This window comes from Euleptes europaea, chromosome 1 (genome assembly GCF_029931775.1).
Source record: "Euleptes europaea isolate rEulEur1 chromosome 1, rEulEur1.hap1, whole genome shotgun sequence".
NCBI classification, from domain to species: domain Eukaryota; kingdom Metazoa; phylum Chordata; class Lepidosauria; order Squamata; family Sphaerodactylidae; genus Euleptes; species Euleptes europaea.
Genome location: NC_079312.1, coordinates 23,743,394 through 23,767,545, shown reverse-complemented (window position 1 = coordinate 23,767,545; position 24,152 = coordinate 23,743,394). Strand labels below are relative to the sequence as shown.

The following is a 24,152-nucleotide window of genomic DNA, read 5'->3' as shown; positions in this document are numbered from 1 at the left end:
TGTTCCCTTCTTCTCCCAGCCTTGGGGGCATCAGGCCCTTTTCTTGATTCAGAAAAAGCTGAGTCCGGTTCTCTCCTCATCCTCCCTTCCACTCCAAAGAGCCTCCACCTGGACTAGCACATCACCTTCCTCCGCTGACAGATTCTTCTATAAAGACAAGAGTCGGATCTGTGACCTCCTGAAAAGACAAGACGGTCTGTAAGCACTTAGAAAGAAATGCCTTGATCACTGACAGACAACATGGGTTTCTCAAAAACAAGTCATGCCAAACTATTCTCATATCTTTTTTTGACAGAGTGACAAGTATGGTAGTTGAAGGGAATGCTGTAGACATAGTATACCTTGATTTCAGTAAAGCCTTTGATAAAGTCCCCCATGATCTTCTTGAAACAAAGCTAATAAAAAGTGGGCTGGACATTGCTACTGTTAGGTGGATTGGTAATTGGTTGACCAACCGAACACAAAGGGTGCTCATTAATGGCACAGCTTCATCCTGGAGAGGAGTGACCAGTGGGGTGCCACAGGGGAATGTCCTGGGACCGGTACTATTTAACATTTTTATAAATGACTTGGATGATGGAATAGAGAGCATGCTAATCACATTTGCAGATGACACCAAGTTAGGAGGGGTAGTTAATACCCCAGAGGATAGGGTCAGAATTCAGAATGACCTCGATAGACTGGAGAGCTGGGCCATAAGTAATAAGATGGATTTCAATAGGGAGAAGTGTAAAGTACTTCACCTAGGCAGAAGCAACATAAGGCACAGGTACAGGATGGGAGATAGTTGGATTGACAACAGTACATGTGAAAGAGATCTGGGAGCCTTAGTGGACCACAAACTGAACATGAGTCAACAGTGTGATATGGCGGCTAAGAAGGCTAATGTAATTCTGGGCTGCATCAATAGGAGTATTGTGTCTAGATCAAGTGAAGTAATACTACCACTGTATTCTGCATTGGTCAGACCTCACTTTGAATACTGTCTCCAGTTTTGGGCTCCACAATTAGAAGGATGTTGACAAGTTGGAGAGTGTCCAGAGGAGGGCGACCAGAATGGTCAAAGGTCTGGAATCCATGCCCTATGAGGAGAGACTTAGGGAGTTGGGTTTGTTTAGTTTGGAGAAGAGAAGGTTGAGGGGAGACATGATAGCCATGTTTAAATATTTGAAGGGATGTCATGTTGATGAGGGAACTAGCTTGTTCTCTGTTGCTCCAGAGACTAGGACACGGAGTAATGTATTTCAACTAAGAAAAGCGATTCCACCTAAACATTAAGAAGAACTTTCTGACGGTGAGGGCTGTTTGATGGTGGAATGCACTGCCTCGGAGGGTGGTGGAGTCCCCATCTTTGGAGGTCTTTAAGCAGAGGCGGGATGGCCATCTTTCGGAAGTGCTTTGATTGTGGGATCCTGCATGGTGGGGGGAGGGTTGGGGTCACTGGGAATGTGGGGGGAGGTAGTTGTGAATTTCCTGCATTGTGCAGGGGGTTGGACTAGATGACCCTGGTGGTCTCTTCCAACTCTATGATTCTATGATTTTTGTGTTGCGAATTTATACACACACACGTGACATCTGCATCTGAAGCAGTGAGCTCGGATTCACGAAAGCTCATACTAGATTCAAGGGTGTTAGTCTTCTGAACTCTTGTTTAATTTTGCTACGATAGGCAAAACACTGAAATGAGTGCAAAATTAGCAGAAGGGAGCAAGTAGTACAGTGATTAGAATGCCGGATTAGGTCTGGAAGTCACAGGTTCGAATCCCCACTCTGCCACAAAAGCTACCTGGGTGTCTTTGAGCCAGTCACACACTCGCAGGCTGAAATACCTTACAGGGTTCTTGTGAAGAGAAAGTGGAGAACTGGGGAAGGTGGCAGGCAACTGTGAGTCCCCACTGGGGAGAAAAGTGGGGTATAAATGATATTAAAACATTAAATGAAGCTCAAGAGGAAGCTCAAGAGAGCAGCAGTCCACAGAGCCTGAATTAGTAATGACTCCTCAGGTTCCCATTTCTATTGACCTTCCACCTTCCAGAGATCAAGCAGAAAGGCCTTCTGAAAAGGTCATCTGCTGCTTAATGCAAGTGTTGGTAAACTATAAAGAAGAAGAAGAGTTGGTTTTTATATGCTTAAGGCAGAATCAAACTGACTTACAATCACCTTCCCTTACCAGAACAGACACCTTGTGACGTAAGCGGGGATGAGAGAGCTCTTAAGAGTACTGTGACTAGCCCAAGGTCACCCACCTGGATCCGTGCGTAGGAGTGGGGACACAAACCCGGTTCACCAGATTAGTGTCCGCCACTCAAAAGGAAAGATTCCTGCAGCATTCTCCAACCAGAGAACCCTGCATGGGAGCAGGATGCCAATTTACAGAGCGGTTGGAAACAGGGAATAAGAAGCAGGGTGGAGCCGCTTAGATTCCCAGAGGTGTTGGATGGCCCCAATCCAAATATCATGGAAAGATCATGGAAACCAGCGGATCTATGGGGGATCCGGAGAAGAGGAAGGAAGACCTTATCTTCAACTTTGAAAGGCCCCAACCCCTGAGAGGTTTTCTACCTTTTGACTAGCTGTGCAGATAAGAAATCTAAATATGCTAAGAAGTTTGAAGAGCACTGCACGCCAAATAAAAACAAGAATTTTAAAGGGCTCCTTTTTATTTAGGAGTTAATCTTTGTAGGCTGTTTCTGGTCTGGAAACTACTATTGATTTTCCGCTGCTCCAAGATCTGTTCTTATGCTGTGGCAGGGTCATGCTGGACTTTCAATGATGGATCTTTTAGGTTTATTATGATATTTTGCTTTTTATGCCACCTCATAAAAGAGAGCCGGCATAAACATTCTCTAAATAAATCTTTGTCCTACAAACATGCAAAGCAAGGCAGAGGTCTGTCAGGGGTTGTGGCTGATTTCAGAAACCCAAGAATGTCTTTCGAGACCTTGATGACTTTTCCAGAAGGGATCGGATCCTCCCAGGCGCCCCAGACTGCAAGAGGAGAGGCAGATTGCTAGAAACACACCACCAATCGCCCAAGGCCCCCGAAGTGAGCCCACCCACAGAAGGGGCCCAGAAAAGAAGATTGGCTGGCAGGAGGAAAAAGCCATGTGTGTGTGTGTGTGTGTGTGTGTGTTAAGTACCGTCAAGTCGCTTACGACTCACGGTGACCCATGGGAAAAAGCCATAGCAAAATGGAAAGGGGAACCCTCCAAAAAAAACAAAACCCACGTTTGCTCTGCCAGAACAGCAAGAGGAAAACCTGCAGGCCCTTTTGGGGACCCCCCCTGCCTGCCCCACAACAACGCCAGACTGATGGGGAGGATCGGAACAAAACGCCCAAAGAGCAGCCGTTTCGCTGGTCTGCGGGCAGCAGCCGAAGGCGCAGAAACCAACAGCACAATGGCGCATGTGCAGAGTATTGGCAGAGCCGGGCTCTGCCTCCAAGGGGGGGAGAGGAGCTCCCAGGGAGCAAGAGGGGAAACCCTGTGGGGGAAACGGAGCCCGCTGGCTCAACGTGGCCAGGAGCGAGTATTGCTTCACTACGGAGTCGTGGGGTGGAGGGAGGGGGGGATTTTGCAGGCGTCTTTGCAACAACCCCACACGCTCCCCTCCCCCACCGGGTCTCTTCCACTCTCACAACCAGGAAAGGATGTTGCAAAGGAAATCTTCTCTTATTGCTCACCAGTTCTTTGAAAAAGTCATCCGCCGTTTATCTCCTCCTCCTCCTCCTCGCCCCTCCTCGCCCCTCCTCGCCCCTCGCCCGCCGGTGCTCACAACTCCCCGCTCAGGAGGCCCAACGGAGCCAGAGGGGGCTCAGGTCCCAGGTCAGCTGGTCTGGTTTGTTGTTGCTGCCGCTCTAGGAATGGAGACTCCTTCCCTTTAACCCTTCGACCGATTCTCCCCGGAAGGCAGAACGGGCCTCCTCCTCCCCTCCGCCCATTCAATGCTGCATCCTTGAACCCTCCGAGCCCCGCTCCGATTCCCCTGCAAAGGGGAGGCAGGATTCAGCCCCCTTTTCCCACCCCAGCTGAGGCTCATTCTTGCTCCCCGGGAGGGATCCTAAAGGAGGAGCAGCACACGCAGCCGATGCCTGGGAAGGGCTTTATATACGTGGCTCAAGACAAGTGAGCCCGGCCAGAAGCTCCTTCCCATCCTCCACGTGGCTCTTAGGGATCTCAGGATGGTTATTTCCCAGCAGACATAAAGGGGGTGGCAGCACATTCAGGGACCGAGCATCAGCTCCCTCCCTCCCGAGCCTCAGAGGGGACTTTGTGCTGGATTGGGGCTTGATGTGGGGTGAGGGGCGGAGGTGCGACCCCTCCCTAGATGTGCATAGGAGAGAGCCCAGTTTCCCGGTCTGGGAATGTTGTTGCAAGGGCATGACTGAAAGGCTGATGAAGGCAACCCTCAGGAAGCTCAGCTGGTCAGAGTCTGGCTGGGAGCCCTCCTGAGAAGGCCCCGTTAGCTGCCTAGGCCTGAACTGACCTGGGGGCTGGACTAGATGGCCCTCAGGGTTCCTTCCACCTCCCCAGATAGCATGGGAGCGAGTCGGGCTTCATGGTCTGTGGGCCCAGTTCTTCCCTACCCACAGGTTCTTCTCGGCATATTGTTTTAGGGATACAACTAGACCGCTAATGTGGCAACCCTAGGGAAACTAAGCACGTCTATGTCTGGCTAGAGTCTGGCTGGGAGCCCTCCTGAGCATGCTCTGTAGCTGACTACTCCTGCATTGACCTGAGGGCTGGACTAGGTGACCTTCAAGATTACTCTCACCTGTTTCCAACCCTGCCATTGACTGAAACATTCCCTCCTTAGGAGCCTGGCCAACAATACATGAGGTGGAATCAAACTTCGTTCAGCTGAAACACAAGCAGGGTTGTTGCTGAGCCTGTGAGGGGTATGTTCGTACGGTGACGCCATGCATCTCTGTGTGAGAAGAACTCCCCCTGCGTGGTAGGGAAACTCAAAAACTGGCCAGTTCAGCTCCCCCTTCTGTTCACCAGCTGAGAACATGGAGCCAACTGGCTCGCAACCAAGTGGCTGTCTGCAGACAGTTCGACCCTGTTGGTTCAGGGGACTTTTCCAGTACAGTCTGGTGCAGCTGGCTGTGGACTGGGATTGTCATCACTCATCCAGCGGCGTACTGCAGACAGCCACATGGGAGTCATGTATTCCCTGCTCTCCCACAAACCCTGGACTGTGGCATCGGCTTGGCATACAGAAGGTGACAAAAGACTTGATAGACTCCTCCTGAGGGGTGACCAGCTGATCAGGAACAAAACCACAAAGTGCTGAGGTGTGAATCCTCACAACCCCAGGGTAACGCTACCACCAGCCCCTTTACTATCCCACCAGCCAGAGATCAAAGGACAACGTCAGCAACCGTCTAATCAAGAAGTCAGTCCTGCAAGGTAGGGCACTTGTGAGTTGAGGTACCCCCAAAAATTACTCTGAGCCCTATCCAATAGTTAAGCTAGATGGTCCTTGAACAAGTATCTCACTGGCTCTGGGTGGTTATTGAAAACCTGCACACTCTATTTGACGGGAGGGAGGAGAATGAAATCTGTGTGTCCACTGTGGGAAGGGGGAATCTCTCTCAAACCACTTCCCACTTCCCCCTTTAAAATGTTGGCACTCTCTCCAGGTTTAGGCCTTTGCAATCAAAGTCTCACTGCAGATTGGGGGCTCCGGAGTAAAGGGCCACCCTCTCCCACTTTTTCTTGTAGTGCTCCCCCCATTATCGCAGAGTCCAATGAGATCAATGAGGGCAGGAGGTTGGTTTGAGCTTATGGCTTGCTTTATTGGCCAAGGAGTCATAACCGGGTGAGTCAGGATCCAGACAAACAGCTCCGCGATCCTATCACACCGAAGCAGGGCAAATGCAAGAGGTTTTATACACATTTGACATTCCAATACAACAATGATAGATTTCCTTAACATCCGTGGTTAGCTTGTCAACGGACCGTCATTAGTTTCTGCAGCGCCTGCGTGAGCCTTGCTACATTAATGAATGGAGCCTGTTTCCTTGAGAAAGCTCAGAGTGTTCTTTTGCAGGGTGAAGCGAAAGTTACATTTCCAGCCCTTGGAATGTGTGTATGTGTGCCTATCTGCTTGGTGCTAAAGGAAAGGGAGAGCGGGCTGTTAGGCAGAGAAGGGGGATGGGTTACTTTCAAGCGGCTTCTGCCAGCTAACAGCTTTTGCTTGTACGCAGCTTATGCGTGTACCTTGCGTGTATGTCTGAATGATTACTCCGGCACAACACTCTCTTGGCCTCCTGGTGCCTGGAAGAAAAGAGGCTTCTCTTGACCCTGGCTTTTCACTAAGGGGCTCCCCTCTACAGTCCCCTCTCCCTAAGGTCTTGGTCCCTGCTTCAGTGCTGGAGCATTTGCTTAGCTTGCAGAAGGTCCCAGGTTCGATCCCCACCATTTCCAATTTAGAGGACATTGTAAGGAATGTGATGTGAAAGACCTCCCCCCGAGATTCTGGCAGGCAAATACATCTCTGTGTGAGAGAGGGGTGACATTGTGCACAGCTAAGTGAGACGACAGTCATGCAGCTCCAACGCTTGCTTCTTTGACTCACCGTAAAAGCTCCGGACTGTCGTTTTATTTTGTGAAGGACAGACAAACACGGTCGTGCTTGGCTCACTGGGGGTGGCAGTTATCAAACGAGGCATGTTCAGCAACTGAAGTAGTTTGCTGTGAAGTTCCTGGCTTCTCTATTTGCAGTAGGGTTGCCAACCCTCCTGCATTAACTGGGAGTCTACTGGGATTGATTTGGAATTTATAGCCAGGTTGTACTGTGCACAGCAGGTGATCGTCCATTGAGCTGTGGCCCCTGGAGAAAATGGTTGCTTTGGAGGAGGGAACTCTTCCTTAGGCCCCACTCCAAACCCCACCTTCCACTAGGCTCCACCAGAGCATTTTCATCCACGTGTGTTTTGAAAACAATCCAAGGGGACACTGAGGAGCTCTGCCCTGCAGCACAACAACTGCAGCACAGCTCGACTGCCTCAAATATCAACGTGGGTGACCCAGAAGTTATGGTGGCCCTGTGGTGCTATGCGAAGCAGGTGATCTACCACTGAGTCACGGGTCCCTCTACTTGCAGAGTGGACCATGATGAAGGGGACCCGGAAGGAGCTCTGAAGTTCCCCCAGCGAAAACCCAGACTCTGGGAACAAGGCTTTTTCCTAGGGAAGAGAGTAACAAAATGCCCACGTTGCCAGCAGAGCAAAGATTCGTTTCGTGCAAGGACATGACCATGTGCCCCTCGGGAAAATGGTTTGCTATTTGGATAGCCTGAGCTAGGCAGTGAGGTAGTGAGACATGTGTTCCAAGGCGACTGGGGAAATGGGTGCCTGGATACCACAAGGACCTCCCCTCCCAAACGCATCACTGGGCAAAGGGACTCCCACCCAGCTAGATCAGCAAGGGCCAAAAGATCTGGTTCCCACCTGTAAGAAAGAGGCTATCTCTACAGCTGGCCCAGTTCAAAAGGGCAATGTGGCACTGGGAGTTTCACCCCACATCTGGGAGGGTTCAGCTGACGGCTGGAACTAATGAGGGGTTGGTGTTGCCAAGGTCCACCCACCATGTGAAAATGGGGAGGTTTCACCTTGGGGGAAGCCTGCCTTTCTTGTTTCTTTTCTTCACTGGCTGGCTGGAAGAGCCATGGGGATCGGCTCTGTTTGTAAGTAGGTAGTATAGAGATTTAGTAGCTCTAAGTCTTCCCCCCCCTTTTTTTCTTTTATTGCCTGTCATTGTATGAAAGCTTGTCTTTTATTTACTCTCTCATATCAATAACCTTACTTGATTTACCTAAGTAGAAGTCGTGGGATGAGTTTGTCAGTGGTTCTTCCCCCAGAAAAGAACCCCATGGTTTGAGTGGCGAGGCCTGGGTGCCAGGAAAACTACCGGCCTTTAAGTAAACAGGTTCAGGCCCCTCTGGCTCGTCAGTCGTTGAGTCGGCTGTGTCCAGCGCCCACCCAGAGGGTCGTGGGGAGGCTTGAACCTTACACCACTCAACCGGGGCGTGCTGGCAGACTGTTCTGGCAGCACGCAGCCAACTGACAAGCCAAGATGCCCATCTCACAATCGGGATGTAAAGGTAACATTTCTTCACACAATGCATACATTGCGGAACTCCCTGCCACAGGATGTGGTGATGGCTGCCAACTTGGAAGGCTGTAAGAGGGCTACTCTTAAGCTCTTATGACTGAGAAGTTTAGATTAGCCTCATATGTTTTATTTCCCTAGATCCCCTAGAGTCTTTTAGGTTGTGAAAGTATTTTCCTATGTGCTGATGCTCAACAGCTTACCACTCTGTAGCAGTAAATAAAGATCTCGTCTCTTTTAAAAAATCAGACCTTCACCCGAGCACCTGTCCACCTCTTCAAGCATGCCCTGAGAAAGGGGAGTGGACGCTGGGACCATCCACCCTCTCATGCACACAGAGAACCGGCCTGAGCCCCCAACCACTGGTAAACAAATGGGCACTAGTTTATTTTAGGTGGTAACAGACGAAAGGACACATAGGGTGGGGAGAAGGAGGAGAAAGCAACCTCACTCCACACACGTTTATACAAACCCCAATTTCCTAACACGGGGAATTCAGAGTGTGACTTCAGGTAAAGTCCTCTGGGCCAAATGTAATTTCTGAGCCTCTGTCCATAATTTTTTAGAAGTCTTGGAGAACAGGTGAGGTGCCAGAAGTCGAGGCGGGCAAATGTTGTCCCAGTTTTCAAGAAGGGTAAAAAGGAGGATCCGAGTAACTACCAACCCATCACCTTGACTTCTGTACCAGGTAAAGTTTTCGAACAAATCAACAGTCCTTCAGCATTTAGAAAGGATGGATCTGATCACTAAGAGCCAGCACAGGTTTCTCAAGAACAAGTCCTGTCAGATTAATCTTATCTCCTTTTTTGAGAAAGTTACTACCTTGCTGGATCAGGGGAATGCTGCAGACATAGTTTAACTTTAAAAAAAAAAAAGATTTTATTAAGTTTTAACACAACATACACTGCATACATTCCATTCATATACAGATTGGGCTTCTTCCAGGGTTGATGTTTAACAGTTCTTAAGGTCGATACATAGCCATCTTCATAGTCATATAATCACTCTGTTCTATTTAAACTATGTTATTATCTAAGTTTTACATTTAAAATTATCTTACCTACCTGGCATTTCTGCTGCAATCTATGATTTCTAGAATCTTATTTAACGTCTTAGCACAATTCACTGTGTCTACTCTCTACACCAACCTATATCAATACTAATGTCTTCTTTTATAGTTTCAAGTTTGCATATTCAAAATAGCACTTCCAATTCTTTTGGAATTCATTCACCGTTCTTCCTCTCAGTAGACATAGTTTATTTGATTTCAGTAGGCTTTTGATAAGGTTCCACAGAGTATTCTCATTGACAAATTGGGAAAATGTGGTTTAGATCCTATTACTGTGAGGTGGATCTGCAACTGGATGACAGATCGTACCCAAAGAGTGCAAGTTAATGGTTGGAGAGAAGTGACTAGTGGAGTTCCTCAGGGATCTGTCTTGGGTCCTGTGTTGTTCAACATCTTTATAAATGATTTGGATGAAGGAATAGAGGGGATGTTTATTAAATCTGCAGATGATGCTAAATTGGGCGAAGTAGCAAATACGGTAGAAGACAGGATGATCTTGACAGGCTGGAGAATTGGGCTAAAACTAATAAAATGCACTTCAACAAAGATAAATGTAAAGTTCTACATTTAGGTAGGAAAAATCAAATGCACAATTATAGGATGGGGAGAGACTTGTCTGAGCAGTAGTGCGTGCGAAAAGGATCTTGGGGTCTTAGTAGACCAAACACTGAACATGAGTCAGCAGTGTGATGCAGTAGGTAAAAAGGCAAATGCGATCTTGGACTGTATCAACAGAAGTATAGTGTCCAGATCACGTGAAGTGCTGGTATCACTGGTATTACTCTGCTCTGGGGGATATGAGAGGGGACATGATAACCATCTTCAAGTACTTCTAGGGCTGTCTTATAGAGGAGGGAGCCGAGCTGTTTTCTGTTGCCCCAGAAGGTCGAACCAGAAACAACGGGTTAAATTAAATCGTAAGAGTTTCCATCTAGACATTAGGAAGCATTTCTAACAGAGCAGTTCCTCAGTGGAACAGGCTTCCCTGGGAGGTGGTGAGAACTCCTTCCCTGGAGGTTTTTAAGCAGAGGCTAGATGGCCATCTGTGAGCAATGCTGATTCTATGAACATAGGCAGTTCATGAGAGGGAGGGCATCTTGGCCATCTTCTGGGCCCTGGGGGTGTGGGGGGGAGGTAGTTGTGAATTTCCTGCATTGTGCAGGTTGTAGGACTAGATGACCCTAGTGGTCCCTTCCAACTTTATGATTCTATGACTAACGGTAGCCTGGAGACAATCACCCGTGGAAGTGACAGGTAGAATACAGAAACTTCCAGAAGAAACTAAGAGTTCAAAATTGGCCACAATTTCAAAAATATCATAACCATCTTCAAGTACTTCTAGGGCTGTCTTATAGAGTACATCAGATCCCCTTTTCAAGACTGAAAAGGCCCACAATCTGCAGCCTTTCCTCACAAGGAAGCTGCTCCAACCCGAACGTGCCAAAACCAATACCACTTCAACAGCTGTATAATCGGGGCCTCATTTAGAAACATAGAATAGAGTGGGAAGAGACCTCCAAGGTCCAACCCCAGGCATAATGCAGGAAACTCACAACTACCTCCCCCCACAACTTCCATAGTGACCTCTGCTGTATGCTCACAAAAGGATCCTCCAGGATCCGTGGCCAATCTGACTAGAGGAAAATTCCTTCCTGACAAGTAAGAAAGGGCCACGAGAGCTGAACACTGTCTCATCCCTTCCTGCCTTCCCTCTGAGCCACCTAAGTACAGAATCAGCATTGCTGTCAGATACAGCATTGCTGTCTCTGCTGTAAAACCTCCATAAAAGGAGAGCCCACCACCTCGCAAAGAAGCCAGAGGAACCGCTCTAACTGTTAAGAACTTCTTTCAAATGTTTAACCCAAACCTCTTTTGGTTTAATTTCCACCTGCTGGCCCTGCCCGACCATCTGATGATACAAAAAACAACTCGCCACCATCCTTTCTATGACAGCCCTTCAAACACCTGAACGTGGTTATCACGTCACCTCTTGGAATTTTGTGATTGGAACTGAATTCTAAGGGGCACGGCAGCCCAATTCAGACAGGGACACAGAAAGAGAGGGAACTTGAATGCAGAGCTCCTCAGTACATGTAAGATTCTGCAATGGAGCAAACTCCAGCCATATCAGATTGGGAGGCTGAAGCCCCTTCTCTCCACATGCTCTGAATCAGCCCCCATGCCCCTGTGAATCCTCAATGCATGTCTATTTGTCAGGACACTGGAATACTGTATTAAGCAGTTAGGTCCCAAAGCGCGCAACAACACATGACACGCTTATGCCCACCAAAAAGAACTGTTTAGCTATTTCTGTATGGACTTCAGTAACTTGAAACAGATATTTTAGCCACGTTCTCATACACAATTAAATTACTGCTGGGCAAAAAAGCCGTTTTTCTGATGGAGGCGGGAGAATCTATAATGTTCCCATCCTGTTGCTCAACAATGCAAAGACTGTTAAAGGCTTTGACATATTAGACCATATTAGAGCATTATATTAGTGTTGTACATATGCAGAATTATTCAATATGAAACCTTATTCTTCATAAAGACCATTTAGAGGCTTGTAATTCATTTAAAATGAACATGCCTGGCTAAGAGCCACTTTTAGAAAACACCTCTACTGTTTTAAAAAACCCTAATCTTTTGCAAGATAAGCTTTTGGAATCTAACTGAATTTCTAGAATCCAACTAAGCTTGTGAAATTCAGTCTGCCACAAACACTGACTGTTACAAAATAGTATTGTATAAAGGTAATATTGTGTTTTCAAGTATGAAAGAATTACTACAGAATAGATTCATTTGATCGTACTCTTTGAGAGATGAGGATGCTGATAATGCTGGGCGTCGTGAAGGTATATTAAAGCTAAAGGTGACTGTTTAAGAAATAGGCAAATGGCCAGCTGGAGGAGGAAAACCCTTATATGGTAACCTGTCGAAATACAAGGAGGAAATCCTTATAAGGAGGCCGGCTGGAATACAGAGAGGAAGTCCTTATATGGTATAAGTCTAGCCATGGAAACCCAGCTAAGTCAAAATACAGTGACTTTTAACAGTGAAAATACAGTATGAAACAGTATAAATATGGGCAGAGAAAGGGCTAGAACTTCAGACCTCTCTAAGTCTTTAGACTGAGGGTCACAGAAGATGGTCTTGATATGTATGAATTTACTTATATGTTATTCTAGAATGTGAATTAGATACTTTGAACTAAATCAGACTCTTATATTTTAAGTATTGGATTTTAAAACTGGATAGTATGTAGAACTTGCTTGCTTTACTGTTTACATTGTTACTGAATTTTAAGACTTTGTAAAACTTTGTAAAACATATACACATATATACAAATAATTTCATTGGAGCACATCAATAAAAAGACTTACTTTTTTAAGTGAGTAAAGTAGTTGGGTCCTGCTTAGTAGGTGACTAACTGAATAATATAACATACCACTTCTCAGGAAGGGGTCGATTCTAAGAGCATAGTCAATTGAAAGGCACTGAACCGCTTCAAGACGACAACAGAAAATGGCATTGCTATAGAATCTGTTCTCTCTCTGACTGACAATGGAGGAAGGCCTTTGACTACAATTACCAGCTCAGTGACAAAAAGCTCCTTGGCCTACTGAGCACGTTCCTCTCTCTCCTCCAGCGGTATCTGTATAAAAATTTCATTTTAAAGAAAATGAAACTAACAATTAAACTTACAGCCTAAAGCTGAACTGAGCACCAAAAGTCTAGATTATGACTCCTGGAAGGTTGGGCTACAGGCAGAAGATCTTGCAAAACTGGCAACATTCATTTGGTTCCTTCTTGTTTATATGGTTCCTTCCACATTCCAAGCGATGATGTGGCTCCTCCTCTGTTGTGGATTCATTCAGGAACAATCAGCCCGTGAATCCAAGGAAGGCTCTTTCCACAGTCCAAGTGCTGATATAGTTTCTCAAGTGTGCATTAGTCGATGGGCAGTAAGGTGTGAACGCTGAGCAAAGCTCTTTCCACACTGCAAGCATTTATAAGGTTTCTCCCCAGTGTGGATACGCTGATGGACAGTAAGATTTGAACTCGAAGCAAAGGCCTTTCCACACTGCAAGCATTTAAAAGGTTTCTCCCCAGTATGGATACGGTGATGCATAGTAAACGCTGAATTCGAAGCAAAGGCCTTTCCACACTGCAAGCATTTAAAAGGTTTCTCCCCAGTGTGGATACGTTGATGGATAGTAAGATATGAACGCTCAGCAAAGCTCTTTCCACATTGCAAGCATTTATAAGGTTTCTCCCCAGTGTGGATACGCTGGTGGTGAATAAGGTCTGAACTCGAAGCAAAGGCCTTTCCACACTGCAAGCATTTATAAGGTTTCTCCCCAGTGTGGATACGCTGATGGATAGTAAGCTTTGAATGCTCAGCAAAGCTCTTTCCACACTGTAAGCATTTATAAGGTTTCTCCCCAGAATGGATACGGAGGTGGACAGTAAAGTTTGAACAGGAAGCAAAGCTCTTTCCACACTGCAAGCATTTATAAGGTTTCTCCCCAGTGTGGATACGCTGATGGACAATAAGCTCTGAACTCGAAGCAAAGGCCTTTCCACACTGCAAGCATTTATAAGGTTTCTCCCCAGTGTGGATACGCTGATGGACAGTAAGCTGTGAATTCCGAGCAAAGCTCTTTCCACACTGCAAGCATTTATAAGGTTCCTCCCCAGTGTGGATATGCTGATGGACAGTAAGATTTGAATTCAAAGCAAAGCCCTTTCCACACTGCAAGCATTTATAAGGTTTCTCCCCAGTGTGGATACGCTGATGGACAATAAGCTGTGAATTCCGAGCAAAGCTCTTTCCACACTGCAAGCATTTATAAGGTTCCTCCCCAGTGTGGATACGCTGATGGACAGTAAGCTGTGAATTCCGAGCAAAGCTCTTTCCACACTGCAAGCATTTATAAGGTTCCACCCCAGTGTGGATACGCTGATGGACAGTAAGGTTAGAACGTTCAGCAAAGCTCTTTCCACACTGCAAGCATTTATAAGGTTTCTCCCCAGTGTGGATATGCTGATGGACAGTAAGATTTGAATTCGAAGCAAAGCCCTTTCCACACTGCAAGCATTTATAAGGTTTCTCCCCAGTGTGGATACGCTGATGGACAGTAAGGTGTGAATTCCGAGCAAAGCTCTTTCCACACTGCAAGCATTTATAAGGTTCCTCCCCTGTGTGGATACGCTGATGGACAGTAAGGTTAGAACGTTCAGCAAAGCTCTTTCCACACTGCAAGCATTTATAAGGTTTCTCCCCAGTGTGGATATGCTGATGGACAGTAAGATTTGAATTCGAAGCAAAGCCCTTTCCACACTGCAAGCATTTATAAGGTTTCTCCCCAGTGTGGATACGCTGATGGACAGTAAGGTGTGAATTCCGAGCAAAGCTCTTTCCACACTGCAAGCATTTATAAGGTTCCTCCCCTGTGTGGATACGCTGATGGACAGTAAGGTTAGAACGTTCAGCAAAGCTCTTTTCACACTGCAAGCATTTAGAAGGTTTCTCCCCAGTGTAGATATGCTGGTGGCCAGAAAGGTCTCCCTTCCAAGCAAAGCTGCTTCTACCCTTCAAGCACTTATCAGGCTTCTCCCCTGTGTGGAATCTCCGTGTATTAAACACCTGGGATTCAGCAGCCTGAAATGCAGCACATTCCTTCCCCCTCTTCCGTTTTGTTCCAGCGTTTCTTTTCTGCTGTTTTTCAGCAAATAGGAGGTGTTGTGGATCACCCTTAGGCTTTTTCTGGGGAGCATCAGCCGCTGCAATAAAGAGAAACGCTTGGTAATACCCTCAAGCAAAAGTGGAATCAAGTAAAGAAGGCCATTAACTGCTCTCCATAGCGACAGAACCGGGATCACTTAAAGGAGAGTCAAATCCTGCCCTGTATGAATCAGCTGTTGATTCTTCCTTGAAGGGCAGTTCCAGAAGACACAAGGTAGCCCAGTGGAACCTCCACGTTTAGAGGCAGTCGGTCTCTGAAGAGGGATGCTTTGGAGCTGTTCTTCTATTTGTGAAACTTCCAGTGATTCTAGTCGACCACCGTGTGAAACAGGAGGCTGGACCTCTAGAAAATCTCTTTCTATATTCGAATGCAGAACTGACTGTGTTCACTGGACAGCCAGTTTGGAGCAGAGCTTTTCACCTGGACTAGGGAGACCCAGTCTCAGCCCCAAATTTCTAAAGCTAACTGTACTCCCCACCCACCAAAAAGTTCGGCTTCCCAAGCCCTGTGTTCTGTGGACCTGCCTGGCGAGCTGAGGTAGGTGGGGACTGGAGACTGGGCATTTCCAGTGCTGCCCCTCGTCTGAGGAATGTCCCCCCCACCCTTTAAACTTGCCTGGAGCTGACCTAGCGAGGGAAAAACATGTCTTTCCAACTAGGCTTTAACTTGGGGGGGGGATGTCTAGCTGTTTTAGGGTCTTCTTTAAACTTGAGTGTTTCTCCAGATATTTCTGAGGCAACTTTGTGGCTTTTTTGCACTCTTGAGTCCCTGGATTTTTAAACTGATCATTTAGGCCAGGGGTCGGCAAACTCATTAGTCAAAAGAGCCAAATATCAACAGTACAACAATTGAGATTTCTTTTGAGAGCCAAATTTCTTAAACTTAAACTATATAGGTAGGTACACTGTTTATTAACTTAATAAACTTTAATTAAAGTTTTAAGTCTTAATTAAACTATAGGTACACTGAATAAAACTTGATATCATACTTAATAGTGATCTTATTTATTGATAAAAATTAAATTGTAAGTCCCTGCCATTTCCCCCTCTCCATCTGGAGTCCTCGTCTGGAGGCCTGGTCTACCGCCATAAAAGCCTATTGGTAGACCTGGCCTCCGGCTGAGTCCCATTGGAAGGCCAGGTCTACCCATTGGCTTTCTTGGCAGTAGACCTGGCCTCCGGAGGCCCATAGAAGCCAATTGGTAGACCTGGCCTCTGAAGGGGGACTTTTTCCCCTCCTCGGAGTCCAGGTCTACCGCCAAGAAAGCCAGTGGGTAGACATGGCCTCCCAATGGGACTCAGCCGGAGGCCAGGTCTACCAAAGGAAGCCCGCCCCCCCAACAGCTGATAGGCGGGCGGGGGGGGCAGGAACCGCTGAGCCGCCTGCCCAGCAATCGCGCGGCTAGAGGGGAGGGGAGGCTTTAGCCTCCCAACCATTGAGGGCAAGGGAAAGGGGGACCTGGCCATTCTCCACGGCGGGGGCTGGGGGGAGAGACAGCGCACCCGCTCGCCTGCTCTCTCGCGCGCTCTCTCTCTCTCAGGCGCGCAGCTCCGCAGCCCGGCTGCTGGCGCGAGCGGGCGCGAAAGCAGAGGCTCCGAACTCAACAGGCCAAAGAGCCGCATGCAGCTCAGGAGCCGCAGTTTGCAGACCCCTGATTTAGGCAGTATTCAGGATTTTATGCTATTGCTTTGAGTTTTGAGCTAACTTCAGCAGGTCTGTGAAGAGGCAGCATATAAATAAATTAATGTGTATTAAAGCTGAGCACTCAATAAATATTTCCCGCCAATCTTAGGTTCAAACCAGCCAGCATTTTGTTCCTGTTTTAACTCCTCTTTCATACTTGAGGAAGCTTTCCTGGCCATGCTCAGGCTGTCGCCTCCTGAGGAATCCCTCCGTTCTCCAGCTGGTGAAATTCAGCCCATGAGAAGTCCTATCCACTTCCACCACACAAGTCAGCAAATACCTGCTGATCCCTCTGGTTCTTCTGCGTCTTGGACAAGTGGATCTCCTGCTTCTTCCACTGGGGATATGGAATCAGGCTGGAGAAGCAGAAGTCCTTCTTTGGGGGAAAGAAAGAGACCAGTGACTTCCAGACATTCCAACTCTAAGAAAGATTCAGATCTTGAAACCAGACTCGAGCGTAGACAGAGCCCCCCTTTCCCTCCATCTTAGAACGGGAAAACCGCAGCTGCCCAAACAAATTCCAGAGAAGCCTCAGAGGCAGGAATTCAGCAAGTGAAGCTCATCAGGACTCAGAGCCAAACTTCACCTGCTGAAATCTGGTTTCTCTTTAATTTCTTATCTCAGGGTTCCACCACCTCATTTGACTGACTCTGTGAGCCATGCCTAGGCCTATTCAGTATGTTGCCATGTCAACAATGCTATAGTATGAATATTGTAGCAAGGAACAGCAGCGACCCCAAAGCTACTTTGGTTGCTTAATCCTGACTGCTTCAGAGGTTGAAATATAGCAAGACTTTCTGCTCTCCTGTTATTTAATTAATATTGGGAGACATGTAAATATGAGTGCGGAAAGGTAGGAAAGTTCGATCTCTCCAAGTCTTTGTGTAGACCAAGAGGTTATCAGAAGATACCTGGTTTCGTATGTGTATTTACATACTTATATGGTATTCTAGATATTGTGAATCAGATTCTTTTAACTAAATCAGGCTTCTTTAACTGTTTTATGTTTTGGATTTTAAGACTACTAAGTATAACAGAACTCGCTTGTATTCTTGTATACACTTTTAAGACTTTACAATACATGCATGTACACATATTATATTGAAGTTATACAATAAAAAGACTTACTTCTGTAAGTAATTTAAGTTGTGTCCTGCTTATTAGGTGATTATCTGAATAAAGTAACATATCACTTCTCAGAAAGGGGTCAATTCTAAGAGCATAATCACTGAAAGGTACTGACCTGCTTCAGGGCTAGCCTTGGCCATTCAGGTCAGAGCTGAGGTCCTTCTTAGAAGGACCGGTTTCTGCCTTCAGCATCTCTCAATCAAGGGAAATGAGCGCCTTACCCAGGGAGGCCACATTCTGATAATTGTCCGCCATGACTTCCTTGTGAAGCCTTCTTTGGTCCGGATCCAGCAGGCCCCACTCCTCCTCAGAGAAATGAATGGATACCTCCTGAAAGGTCACCAGACCCTGAAAAGAGAAAGAAGAAATTCCTCTGCCATCACAGATAATCTAACAGCTCTTCCCCTACGTAGGGGCATTCCAAAAGGGCAATAATTAGATGTTTGATTTCAAGGTTCAAACTTTCATCAGAAGTTTTCATTTTCTATTCAGTGAGCAGCGAAGATAGCAGCCGAGGGAAAGAGGGAGATTCTCCCTGGCCTAGGGAGGGTGCGGGGAGACACCCAAAGGCCCTTTCCACGGTTCCACATTTACCTGATCTGGCTGCACAGAAGCCGCTTTTTCTCCATCATGATTCTCCATCATAGGTTTGATAGCATCACCTGGAAGGATAAGGAGGTCAATAGAAGGCGTTCTATACTTTCCAAGTACTTTGCATTATACTTTCTTGGCAGGGGAACTAGATTCTCTCTCTCTTGGCTCGTGATCACAATTGCCCCTGTATCCTCATTTCGCATACCCTTTTTGCCTCCAACCTTTTGCCAAATCTTATCTTGGTCCTGTTATCGTATACAAAACTACTGTCTGTTTGTCTGATGGGTCAGAATGCACAGAATTTAGAAGGAAGAACTCTGCAATGCAAGGAACAGGAAGTGGTAAAGAAGGGCAGAAAAGCAGCTACCAAATCCCAGAATCTCCTTGCATGTGGCAAGACTATCAGCTCATACGGGAAAAGGCAGCCTTGCTCTGGGTGAAGGACCAGCTGTTACCCTCCTGACTTTACTGAGACGACATAGTGGCAGATGCTACTGATGCACTTCTGTATTCTATTTACATGCCTTCTTTGACGTTTCACCTCAGTCTACAATCCTAGCCTGAATGCTTTAATTAGCCTTACGAAGATTCTATGATTCTTATCCAATCTAATACTGTTATCTTAGATTATAATCCACTGCTTACTGATTGTGTTTCTTTTTATCATACATATATTCTGCCTTGAGTCCCAGTTAGAAAGTCAGAGCAGAAAAGAAATTAGTGTTATTATTAACAATTCCATTAATTACCCTCTACTATTAGATTTTTATCCCACTCTTTCCCCACCAAAACAAGGCTCATGGTGGCTTACAATATGTAAACAAAAACATCAGTATATAAACCAAGGGTGGGGAACCTTTTTCCTGCCAAGGGCCATTTTCACATTTATAACAGTGTTCGGGGGCCATACCAGGCATAGATCTCCCAGTGTGGGGGAGGGGGAGAAAGAGGCTAGGGTTGCAAGATCTCCAGCCACGAAAGAAAGAAAGAAAGAAAGAAAGAAAGAAAGAAAGAAAGAAAGAAAGAAAGAAAGAAAGAAAGAAAGAAAGAAAGAAAGAAAGAAAGAAAGAAAGAAAGAAAGGAGGGAGGGAAGGAGGGAAGGAGGGAAGGAGGGAAGGAGGGAAGGAGGGAAGGAGGGAAGGAGGGAAGGGAGAAAGGGAAGGGAGAAAGGAAGGAAAGAAAAAAAGAAAAGTAAGAAGGGAAGGGAGGAAGGAAAAAGAGGATGGGAGGCTTCTCCCCCACACACACACACGCACTCACCAGCAGCCAGGGGATCTCGCGCACACACACACATACACAGAGAGGGCTGAGGGGGACCCTCTGGTGGCAGCGCGGCAGCGCGCAAGCCGGAGGCATGGAGCACGGGGAGGCCTGGGGGGGCCCTCCCGCGGCAGCGCACGCCAGGGGCATGGAGCACGGGAGGCCTGGGGGTGCTCTACCGCGGCAGCGCGCAAGGCGGGGCATGGAGCACGGGGAGGCCTGGGGGGGGCCCTCCCGCGGCAGCGCGCAAGCCGGGGGTATGGAGCACGGGAGGCCTGGGGGGCCCTCCCGCGGCAGTGCGCAAGCCGGGGGCATGGAGCACGGGAGGCCTGGGGGGGCTCTCCCGCGGCAGCGCGCAAGGCGGGGCATGGAGCACGGGGAGGCCTGGGCGGGGACCTTCAGCTTTGTGCGCAGCCGCTTTGGCTTCCCAGTGAAGCCCGAAGTGCTGAGACGAGGGCTGGCTAGCGACAGCTAGGTCCATGGAGCTCCCCGGCCTCGGCAGGCAGGCCGGGGGCCGGACAAAATGATCTCGTGGGCCGGATACGGCCCGCGGGCCGGAGGTTCCCCACCCCTGATATAAACGTACTCACTAATTCCAATATAAAATTAAATAATATGAATAAAAACACAATACAATAAGAAATCCCCAAATTTGTAAAACCTGGCTGACGATGGCCCCTTATATCAGATTCGACCCCGTAAAAATTGATTAAACTACCATTTCTTTACAACAAATTGGGGGGCAAAATAAACCACACAAAACGGACAACAAAGCCTGGATAAGAATGATGTAATATGGTGACTGATGTGGAGGCCAGTGAAAGAAAGTCAGGGTGGGTTCAAGAAGCAGTCCCAACGAATGGCTCGCCTTGGTATAAAACCGCTGCTGTCCTGAACCATAAGCCTGGCAGAACATCTCTGTCCTGCAAGCCCTGTGAAACTGAGCCACGTCTCTCAGGGCTCGAATCTTCCTACACAGAGAGTTCCACCAGGTACAGGCCACCACCAAAAAGGCTCTGGCCGTGGTTTAGGACACTCAACCCACCTTTGGGCCAGGGTCCACTAGGAGATTATCTCCTGACGAGCATAACACCCTCTAAGGGGTATATCGTGAGAGGTGGTTCCTCAAGTATGGGGGTCCCAGGCTTTAAAAGTAAGCACCAGCACCTTGAATTTGATCCGGTATACAATCTGGAGCCAATGTAGGGGATGGAGCACCAGTCGTATGTGTACTTTCCACGGGGTCTCTGTAAGGACCCATTGAGCTGCATTGTATTGTTATTGACAATGATAACATAATATCATATTCACTAAGAATGAGACCTGGGATGTCATACTGCCAAACATGGGTATTTACAGAATGATCCAAGTTCATTACACCCAGTCCGATACAACATAGCTTTAAGACCACTGACTGCCACCTTCCACCACCTTCTTTCTCCAGTTTATCAACTGTTGATGCACCTCGCCCTGTTGATAACTGCGTGGCAAAAAGCCCTTCACTTCAAAGTACTTGAATTTACGAAGGGATAAGAGCTCGTGAAAACGTTTGAGTTTCTATCTCTTTCTATTGGCCCAATGAACCATTTTCCCAATTTTTGACATTAACCATCAGTCATTTGAGATTGGAGGCATCTTTGTCCTCAACTCCCTTACTGGATTTGTCCAGTTATCCTGCCATGATTTTAAATAGATTCTAGGTTTCTACTTCCTCAAGCGGAATTTCTAAACTGAAAGGATGGAGTGGAGTATCTTTCCTGCGCAAGAGCAGGGGGCATCAGAGCAGCCCCCCTACTCCCAAGGAGGCCATCCAGTGGGCATGAACCCCTTTTGATCATACCTGGAAAGGTTGCTCCGTGGTAACGCTCTTGCGCCATCCTCTCCTGCACCTGAAACAGAAGAGGGGATCCGTGAAAGGTGAGGCTGGTGAGAAAAGGAAGAGGAAAACAGAACAGGGGGGGTTTCCAATAAGTTGGGGCAATCAGTGCCGATTTCGAGGGGACCTTAGATATAACCATATGCTCCTCCTCACCACCTAGATGATAACTTCTCACCTGCTGGTCCCAATTCTTGTCCTCTGCCTGGCTCAGGAGGAAGCCTTCTGCCAGGGCCACCGCCTGAGAACTGGTCTCTGGCCCACATTCCCTGATCCAGCTCTCCATCTCTGGGGGAAGGACAGCCAGGAACTGCTCCAAGATCACCAGGTCCAGCATCTCCTTCTTGTTGTGCCTTTCCGGCTCCAGCCACTTACTGCAAAGATGGTGGAGTTGGCTGCAAAACTCTCGGGGGCCCTCGGCCTCCTGGTAGTGAAACTGCCTGAATTGCTGGCGCTGCACATCTGGAAGGAGGACGTCATTGTCTCCCAGGCCCTTCTGCATGGTTCTTTTGCACTGTTCTCTTCTTCTCCCAGCCTTGGTGGCATCAGGCCCTTTTCTTGATTCAGGAAAAGCTGAGTCCGGTTCTCTCCTCATTCTCCCTCCCGCTCCAAAGAGCCTCCACCTGGACTAGCACATCAATTTCCTCTACTGACAGATTCTTCTGTAAAGACAAGAGTCGGGTCTGTGACAGCCTGAGAAGCCAAGACTGATTTTTGCGTTGAGAATTTATACACACACGTGACATCTGCATCTGAAGCTCAGATTCACGAAAGCTCATACTAGAATCAAGGGTGTTTAATTTTGCTACAAACACTGAAATGAATGCATAATCACCAGAAGGGAACAAGTAGTGCAGTGGTAAGGATGCCAGATTAGGTCTGGAAGTCACAGGTATGAATCCCCGCTCTGCCACAAAAGCTACCTGGGTATCCTTAAGCCAGTCACACACTCGCAGGCTGACATACCTTACAGGGTTTTTGTGAGGACAAAGTGGAGAAGGGGAGAATGTGGCAGTCAACTTTAAGGCCCAACTGGGGAGAAAAGTGGGGTATAAATTATATTAAAAACATTAAATAAAGAGGAAGCTCAAGAGATCAGGAGAAGGAAGACCTTATCTTCAACTTTGAAAGGCCCCAACCCCGAGGTTTTTTACCTTTTGACTAGTTGTGCAGATAAGAAATCGAAATATGCTAACAAGCCTGAAGAGCACTGCACACCAAATAAAAAGAATTTTAAAGGGCTCCTTTTAATTAAGGAGTTAATTTTTATAGAGTGCTTCTGGTCTGGAAACTACTATTCATTTTCAGCTACTCCAAGATCTATATTCTTATGCTGTGGCAGGGTCATGCTGGATTTCAATGATGGGTTTAGGTTTATTATGATATTTTACTTTTTATGCCTCCTCAGGCAGGTTTCGTGGAGAGCCAGCATAAAAATTCTCTAAATAAATCTTTGTCCTATGAGAAGGGAGGGGCCCTGGCTCAGTGGTAGAGTATCTGCTTGGCATGCAGAAGGTCCCAGATTCAATCCCTGGCAGCCTCTCCAGTTAAAGGGACTACGCAAGTAGGTGGTGTGAAAGACCCCTGCTTGAGACCCTGGAGAGCTGCTGCCTGTCTGAGTGGACAATGCTGACTTTGATGGACCAAGGGTTTGATTCCGTAGAAGGCAGCTTCATGTGTTTATGTGTTCAATGCAAAGCAAGGCAGAGATCTTTCAGGGATTGTGGCTGGTTTCAGAAACCCAAGGACGACTTTCGAGAACTTGGTGACTTTTCCAGAAGGGATCAGATCCTCCCAGGCGCCCCAGACTGCAAGAGGAGGCAGATTGCTAGAAACAAACAGTCAGTCGCCCAAGGCCCCCGAAGTGAGCCCACCCACAGAAGGGTCCCAGAAAAGACTTGCTGGCAGGAGGAAAAAGCCATAGCAGAATGGAAAGGGGAACCTTCCCCCCCCCCTCTGCCAGAACAGCAAGAGGAAAACCCGCAGGCCCTTTTGGGGACCCCCCCTGCCTGCCCCACAACAAGGCCAGGCTGATGGGGAGGATCGGAACAAAACGCCGTCCAAAGAGCAGCCGTTTCGCTAGTCTGCGGGCAGCAGCCGAAGGCGCAGAAACCCACAGCACAACGGCGCATGTGCAGAGTACTGAGGAGGAGCCGGGCTCTGCCTCCAAGGGGGGAGAGGAGCTCCCGGGGAGCAAGAGGGGAAACCCTGTGGGGGAAACGGAGCCCGATGGGTCATCGTGGCAAGGAGCGAGTATTGCTTCACTACCGAGTCGTTGGATGGGTGGATTTTGCAGGCGTCTTTGCAGCACCCCCACACGCTCCCCGGGGTCTCTTCCACTCTCAAAAGCAGGAAAGGATGTTGCAAAGGAAATCTTCTCTCATTGCTCACCGATTCTTTGAAAAAGTCCCCCGCCGCTTTCCTCCTCCCCCTCCTCCTCCCGAGGCCCAATGGAGCCAGAAGGGGGCTCAGGTCTCAGGTCAGGTGGTCTGGTTTGTTGTTGATGCCGCTCTAGGAATGGAGACTCTTTCCCTTTAACCCTTCGACTGATTCTCCCCGGAAGGCAAAACGGGCCTCCTTGCTTCGTCCTTCCAAAAGCTGCATCCTTCAACCCTCCGAGCCCCGCTCCGATTCCCCTGCAAAGGGAGGCAAAGGGGAGGCAGGATTCAGCCCCC

At 47.7% G+C, this 24,152-nt stretch overlaps 1 protein-coding gene across 1 annotated transcript; it reads right to left on the bottom strand.

Annotated features, from left to right (window-relative positions):
* Nucleotides 1–13,060: 13,060 nt before the first annotated feature.
* On the bottom strand, nucleotides 13,061–19,697 carry LOC130473733 (zinc finger protein 624-like). Its single transcript, XM_056845311.1, is given in 3 exon segments — nucleotides 13,061–14,640; nucleotides 17,969–18,095; nucleotides 19,602–19,697. Coding segments are annotated over 3 exon segments (1,803 nt in total).
* Between the last annotated feature and the right edge of the window lie 4,455 nt (nucleotides 19,698–24,152).